This window comes from Lolium perenne, chromosome 4 (genome assembly GCF_019359855.2).
Source record: "Lolium perenne isolate Kyuss_39 chromosome 4, Kyuss_2.0, whole genome shotgun sequence".
Classification (NCBI taxonomy): domain Eukaryota; kingdom Viridiplantae; phylum Streptophyta; class Magnoliopsida; order Poales; family Poaceae; genus Lolium; species Lolium perenne.
The window spans coordinates 252,540,632-252,548,261 of NC_067247.2; the positions used below are offsets into that span (position 1 = coordinate 252,540,632).

General features: G+C 44.0%; 1 protein-coding gene across 1 annotated transcript; it reads left to right on the forward strand.

Moving 5' to 3' along the window:
- Nucleotides 1-4,493: 4,493 nt before the first annotated feature.
- On the forward strand, nucleotides 4,494-7,419 carry LOC127332256 (cytochrome P450 709B2). Its single transcript, XM_051358528.2, has 5 exons — nucleotides 4,494-4,891; nucleotides 5,651-5,874; nucleotides 5,988-6,238; nucleotides 6,317-6,695; nucleotides 6,894-7,419. Exons 1-5 carry the CDS (start codon nucleotides 4,609-4,611, stop codon nucleotides 7,323-7,325), a joined length of 1,569 nt encoding a protein of 522 aa, XP_051214488.1. The 5' UTR covers nucleotides 4,494-4,608; the 3' UTR covers nucleotides 7,326-7,419.
- Nucleotides 7,420-7,630: the final 211 nt, after the last annotated feature.

Consider the following 7,630-nt stretch of genomic DNA (forward strand, 5'->3'; position numbering starts at 1 on the left):
GACTCTTCACCGCCATGGGCGCCTCCGGAGTGATGTGTGAGTAGTTCACCCCTGGACTATGGGTCCATAGCAGTAGCTAGATGGTTGTCTTCTCCTCATGTGCTATTATTGTCGGATCTTGTGAGCTGCCTAACATGATCAAGATCATCTATTTGTAATGCTACATGTTGCGTTTGTTGGGATCCGATGAATATTGAATGCTATGTTATGTTGATTATCAATCTATCATCTATGTGTTGTTTATGATCTTGCATGCTCTCCGTTATTAGTAGAGGCTCTGGCCAAGTCGTTACTTGTAACTCCAAGAGGGAGTATTTATGCTCGGTAGTGGGTTCATGCCTCCATTAAATCTGGGACAGTGACAGAAAGTTCTAAGGTTGTGGATGTGCTGTTGCTAATAGGGATAAAACATCAATGCTATGTCTAAGGATGTATTTGTTGATTACATTACGCACCATACTTAATGCAATTGTCTGTTGTTTGCAACTTAATACTGGAAGGGGTTCGGATGATAACCTGAAGGTGGACTTTTTAGGCATAGATGCATGCTGGATAGCGGTCTATGTACTTTGTCGTAATGCCCAATTAAATCTCACACTACTCATCATAACATGTATGTGCATTGTCATGCCATCTTTATTTGTCAATTGCCCAACTGTAATTTGTTCACCCAACATGCTATTTATCTTATGGGAAAGACACCACTAGTGAACTGTGGACCCCGGTCCATTCTTTACACCAAATACAATCTGCTGCAATACTCGTTTTTTACTGTTTTCTGCAAACATCATCATCCACACTATACATCTAATCCTTTGTTACAGCAAGCCGGTGATATTGACAACCTCACTGTCACGTTGGGGCAAAGTAATTTGGTTGTGTTGTGCAGGTTCCACGTTGGCACCGGAATCCCTGGTGTTGCGCCGCACTACACTCCGCCGCCATCAACCTTCAACGTGCTTCTTGGCTCCTACTGGTTCGATAAACCTTGGTTTCTTACTGAGGGAAAACTTGCCGCTGTACGCATCACACCTTCCTCTTGGGGTTCCCAACGGACGCGTGCTGTACGCGTATCAGCGATCCCTGGCTTCTTGTCCTTTATCCGGTATGCTCCTCCTTCAATTACTTCTGTGACGATGTACGGGTCAATCCATGGCGACACGAATTTTTCATGGCTATTTTGCGTAAGCCGAAGAACTAAATCGCCTACCTGGAAGGATCTTGGTCGCAAATGTCGACTGTGATAGTTTTTCATATCTTGCTGGTACTTGGTCACCCTTGATAATGCCTCATCTCGAGCTTCATCGAGTGCAGCGACGTCATCTTCCAGTGCCTTCCTCGAGGTTTCTTCATTGAATTCTACTACTCTCGGGGAATCGTGTTATATCTCTATCGGCAGCACTGCCTTAGCTCCATGGACTAGAAAGAACGGGGTTTCCTGTGTCGCTGTATTTGGTGTTATTCGAATACTCCATAACACGCTAGGTAACTCCTCTGGCCATGTGTGTCGGGCTTTTTCTAATGGTGTTAACAGGCGCTTCTTGATTCCGTTGCAGATGATGTCGTTTGCTTTCTCGACCTGACCATTGGTTTGCGGATGCGCAACTGAGGCAAATTGTAATTTGATGCCTACCTCTGCGCAATATGCCTTGAACTCCTTGGATGTAAAATTACTGCCGTTATCTGTAACGATGCTATGACGGACTCCAAATCGAAAAACGATACTCTTAACAAACTTGATTGCGGATGCTGCATCTGGTGAATTTATCGGTTTCGCTTCTATCCACTTTGTGAACTTGTCGACAGCTACGAGCATATACTCGTATCCTCCTGGCCACGCCTTGTGTAATTTTCCCACCATATCAAGAACCCATTGAGCAAAGGGCCATGACAGCGGTATTGGCATCAACTCCGCTGCTGGAGAATGAGGTTTTGCAGCAAACTTTTGGCACGCATCGCAAGTACGCACTATGTCCTTTGCATCCTCGATTGTTGTTAGCCAATATAATCATGCTCTGAAAACCTTGGCTGCTATAGCTCGACTGCTTGCGTGATGTTCGCACACCCCTTCGTGTACATCCTTCAGAATAAGCCTTCCTTCTTCGGGTGTGACGCATCTCTGTAGTACTCCCGAAATACTTCGTTTGTATAACTCTCCTTTGACCACAATAAAGGCTTTAGAACGCCTAATAACTCGCCTTGCTTTGACTGGATCGTCGGGTAGTTCTTTCCTCAAGATGTATGCTATGTACGTCTGCCTCCAAGGAATTTGTATCATCATTATTACGTGTGGTTCCTCCTCACCTTCCGATGATGATGCTGGAGCGCCCGAGGCTTTCTCATCCTTCTCCTTCTTCTGCTGTTTCTTCGCATTTGTTGATCTTTCAGCTATTTCTTCCCAGAACACGCCAGGTGGTACTGCGAGACATTGCGATCCGATGTTTGCGAGAACATCGGCTTCATCGTTGCTGAGCCTGCTGATATGTTACTTCGCACCCGTCGAACAGCCTCTCAAGCTCATTATACACTTCCTTGTATGCTATCATACTATCATTGACTGCGTCGCATTGATTCATCACCTGTTGAGCCACTAGCTGTGAATCACCAAAGATTTTTAATCGAGTTGCGCCGCAAGCTTTCACCATCTTCATCCCGTGTATAAGTGCTTCATACTCTGCTTCATTATTAAATGCATTTGGAAACGTCATCCGTAGCACGTACTTCAACTTGTCACCTTGAGGTGATACTAGTATCACGCCTGCTCCAGCTCCTTCTAGTCTCTTGGACCCATCAAAGTTCATGGTCCAAGTTCTCGACAAATCTGGAGGTCCCGTATTTTGTAGCTCCATCCACTCTGCGATGAAGTCTGGTAAGATCTGTGACTTTATTGCTTTTGTTTTCTCGTATGTGATGTCCTGAGGTGAAAGTTCTATTCCCCAAAGGGAGACACGACCCGTAGCTTCTGGATTGTTTAGTATGTTGGATAAAGGCGCCTCATTGACCACTATTATCAGATGCGCCGAAAAATAGTGTCGCAATTTTCTTGCGGTTGTAAACACTCCATATGCTAACTTCTGGTATTGCGGGTACCGCTGTTTTGAAGACGATAAAACTTCACTGACGAAGTATACTGGCCGCTGCACTCCGTGGAGTTTTCCTTCTTCTTCTCTTTCGACCACAAGGACTGTGCTGACCACCTGAGGCGTGGCTGCGGTATATAATAAGAGAGGTTCCTTCTCCTTAGGCGCCACCAGGATCGGTGGTGTCGAGATTGTGCGCTTAAGATCCTCGAAAGCTCTGTCTGCTTCTTCCTTCCACTGTAACTTCTCACCTTGTTTGATCAAAGCGTAAAACGGCTAAAACCCTTGAGATCTACTTGCCCTCTACTTCCAACTAAACCCTAGTCTACAATCTATAGGCATTGACAAGTTAATCCCTTGTCAACTGGGGGGCGGAATTATTCGCGAGTTGACAGGGAAACGAACTTCGCGGGTACAGTTTGTTCTCCTCCACTTCAGCCAGTTTGTAAGCCACCCCAAATTTATCTCGATCTGAGACGGAGCCCAGTCGGGCGTGGCCTGAGATCAATGCTCTGTACGAGTCATCGGTCGAAGCCGTTCCTAGCGTGGACGATGGTGCTGCTCGAATTGAGGATCTACAGCTCTGGCCAAATCCATCGATGTCGTAGGCTTCGTTCCAGGTTGCTATTAGAGGCGCCATCGAAGATCTCGATTTCGAGCTTTGAAGTCGAGCCAACTCCACAAAATTTATGCAATCGATTTGGTGAAAAAAATCTAGGGTTTGCGTGGTTATACTGTGGAGAGGGAGAGCGACTATTTATGGATGGACTTTCATAGGAAGGACGCAAGAAATCTGGATTGATTCGGTCGGAATTTCAATCGATACGAAATCCGGTTCCCCTGCGGGTCTGGAAGAACCAGAGAAGCGGTCGGTGCTCAGAGCGCACAGAACCAGGCAGTTCCCTTGCGGGTCTGGAAGAACCAGAGAAGCGGTCGGTGCTCAGAGCGCACGGAACCAGGAAAAGGTCTAATGAACGGGTACGGTGGCATGGTGCGTTATAAGTGATATGGTGTGACGGCAGAATGGTCAAAATAAAAAATGGACTAAAATTTTGGCAGAAACCTTAGCTCCTTTGTTATTAGGTATATAGATGAGCCCGGAACCTCTCTCTCAAAAAAAAAAAGAGGCCAGAGTGAGTGTACCATCCAATATCAGGACCGTGAATGTAATTTTCTCTAGATGCACAACTTGAATCAGAGACAACTAATATGACTTAGAGGGGAGTACTACGAAATTTGGATAGCACAAATTCAATAGTTCACCGAGAACGACACGAACGGCATTAAGTCTCTTGACGAATCAGACTCCTCTGCAGTATAAATTTGGAGAGCATAAATTCAGTCAATTCACTGAGTGCGACACGAACGGCTTAAAAGTCTCTTCTACGAATAAGACTCGAAGCCTATCTAGCCAGCAGTCCAGCACCACCATCCTTTCCATGATCCCAGTCAAGCACGCCTCTGTAGGCTTTAGCCTAGCTAGCTAGCTCACGCAGGCACCGCTCAGAGGCCGGATCCACCGTCGTCGATGGCGTCGTCCGTTCTGCTCGCGGTAGTCCCCGCGCTCCTGGCGCTCGCCGTCTCGCGGCTGTGGAGCTACGCCGTGGTGCGCCTCGTGTGGCGGCCTCGTGCCGTAGCCAGGATGCTCCGGGAGCAGGGCGTCCGTGGACCTCCGTACAGGTTCCTGAGAGGCTCGAGCGAGGACATCCGGAGGATGAAAGCAGAGGCAGGGGGCGTGGAGCTGGATGTGCACGACCACGATTATCCCCGGAGGGTCCTGCCGCACTTCGTGAGATGGAAAGATCAGTACGGTATGTTCAGTCATTGAAATTCAACGAAAGTTCAGAAGAGGCAACAGTGTGTGTCTGTCTGATTGTTAAGAGTGATAATAACAGATACTGCTATCAATCGACAAACCTTTTTTCCTCTCTAAAAAAGTTCATATGTCGTTTTGAGGCAACCTAGAAAGTTCTCATAACCACGATATCTAATGGACCTAGACACCTAGTGTATGTTTTACATATGAACCTGCAAAATTTCAGCAAGAAATATATCCATTTGTGGCATGCGCAAAACAGAAATTCCTACAACTACAAGATGACCCCCGGCGGTTTTGTTGTTTCTATACAGGGTACGAATGGTCATATTCTTTTGTGAGATCCTGCAGGGTTCAAGTGTCATAGCATATAATATAACTAAGGATTTTTTGCACCATCTTTGAAAAGTTCGTAGTGACTCAAAACGAGAACAGTGTATGTGTTCTTAAGAGTAAAGAGTATGTTTCCTGAACGGCAATACAAGTCAGCTGCAGTCGTTTAGAGAAAAATTCAGTTTGACTCTGCATGGAGAACATTATGCCACAAAAATGGCAAAAGAAACTTAGAAGAAATAACATGAAGAGAGATAAAAGAGATATTAAGCTACTCTCTTTTTTGTTTGAACTAACAAGCTTCTAATAACAATGGATGGCTTATATTTTATAAGTGCCCTGTCTTGCAGTACATTAAGATCATATGTCTAAGCCTCCGTACTCACCTTTGTTTATGGAATAATGTTTGTATTGTTATTAGGAGGACCATTTGTATATTGGTTCGGTCCACGGCCCCGAATCTGCATCGATGATTACGACATGGTTAAGCAGATTCTTGCAAACAAATCTGGGCATTTCATGAAGAATGACGCACACCCAACAGTTTTGGCAATCATCGGCAAAGGGTTAATAATGGTCGAAGGCAAAGATTGGGTGCGACACCGTACTGTGGTGAACCCAGCTTTTGCCATGGACAAGCTTAAGGTAATGGCCTATATTTTCAAATTCAGTTTCAAATTGAAGCATGTACTACTTGTTTCCTTCCAAAAAAAAAATCTACTTGTGGCAATTTTTTTTTAAATGATCCAAAATTGCAGATGATGACAAGAACAATGGTTAGTTGTGCTGAATGCTTAATCAAGAAGTGGGAGGATCAGGCAGCTAATAACAAGAGCAGAGAGATAGAAGTTGAGTTCAGCAAACAATTCCAAGAGTTGACAGCAGATGTTATATCACGTACTGCTTTTGGAAGTAGCTATAAGGAGGGAAAAGAAGTATTTCATGCACAGAAACAGCTTCAGGCCATCACCGTGGAAACTCTCCTCAATTTGCGGATACCAGGATTTAAGTAAATTAGTTAATTTATCAAGAGTAGTACTTCCTACGTACAAAGTAGTTATGCTTCGCTAATTATGTCCTTTTTCAGATATCTCCCTACTAAACGAAACAGATACCAGTGGATGCTAGAAAAGAAGATTCAGAACATGCTGTCTGAAATGATACAGTACCGAGTAGCATTAAAAGAAAGTGGATTTGGAGATGATCTGCTCGGTGTAATGCTTCAGGCTTGCTTCACAGAAGAGCAAGGAGAGAAGCAAGGCGGGGTGACTCTGAGTATTGATGAGATCATAGATGAATGCAAGACATTCTTCTTTGCAGGGCATGAAACCACATCACACCTGCTTACTTGGACAATGTTCTTGCTAAGTGTGTATCCAGAATGGCAGGAGCGGCTAAGAGAGGAGGTTCTCAGAGAATGTGGAAATAAAAAACCTAATGCAGACATGCTTAGTAAATTAAAAGAGGTAAGTCGAACTTAGCTTGCATGGATTTCTCAATTATTAACCATATTTAGTTCTTGCAAGTGTCATCTATTTAATATCTTAAGTAGGCAACTATAATGAGTATTCATTAGTATTCTTGTTACATGTGAACCAAAATAATCATAACTCTGCAACTTTTGGCGGTAGTTGATAGCCTAACACTGGCGATTTGAATTGCAGATGACAATGGTGCTCCTTGAGACACTGCGACTGTATGGTCCTGTTATTGTAATGCTGAGAAAACCTATCTCGGATATGAAATTAGGAAGTCTCAACTTACGTAAAGACAATGAAATTGTGATTCCTATTCCAATACTGCACCGAGACAAGGATGTCTGGGGTGAAAAGGCAAATGAGTTTGATCCGATGAGATTTGAGAATGGGATCACAAAAGCAGCAAAGATTTCACATGCTCTTCTAGGATTCTCCATAGGTCCAAGGTCATGCATCGGTCAGAACTTTGCAATGTTAGAAGCAAAGTCGACGATGTCAATGATCTTGCAGAAGTTCTCGTTCGCCCTTTCACCCAAGTATGTCCATGCACCTGCAGATGTGCTAACACTTCAACCTAAGTTTGGTCTTCCTATAATTTTGAGTCCACTGGATGAATGAATTTACTTTTATATTTATGTAAAAAGCATATCCTGTTTCGATTGTAATCATGTGACAACATCTACCTTATCTAAAATAACTATTGTTATTAACATCTTAGTTCTCACATTGTGACGGCCTTGCCCCATTTTATTATTTTTCCTAAACCGACAAACCAGACCCACATGCTTTTATTAAAATGAGGCAAAGCTTTTGCTGCATATATGTCTAGAATAAATATATATGAAATGGAAAAAGTTTGCACGACAAAATGTAAGTCCAGCCCCAAGTGACTTGGGATGAAAGGTAATTGCGCGTTACCACGA

Coding starts and splice junctions, on each gene's coding strand:
- LOC127332256 (XM_051358528.2), top strand. CDS start 4,609: ATGGCGTCGTCCGTTCTGCTCGCGGTAGTCCCCGCGCTCCTGGCGCTC. Junction 6,239..6,316: donor TTGCGGATACCAGGATTTAA/GTAAATTAGTTA, acceptor GTCCTTTTTCAG/ATATCTCCCTACTAAACGAA. Junction 6,696..6,893: donor TGCTTAGTAAATTAAAAGAG/GTAAGTCGAACT, acceptor TTTGAATTGCAG/ATGACAATGGTGCTCCTTGA.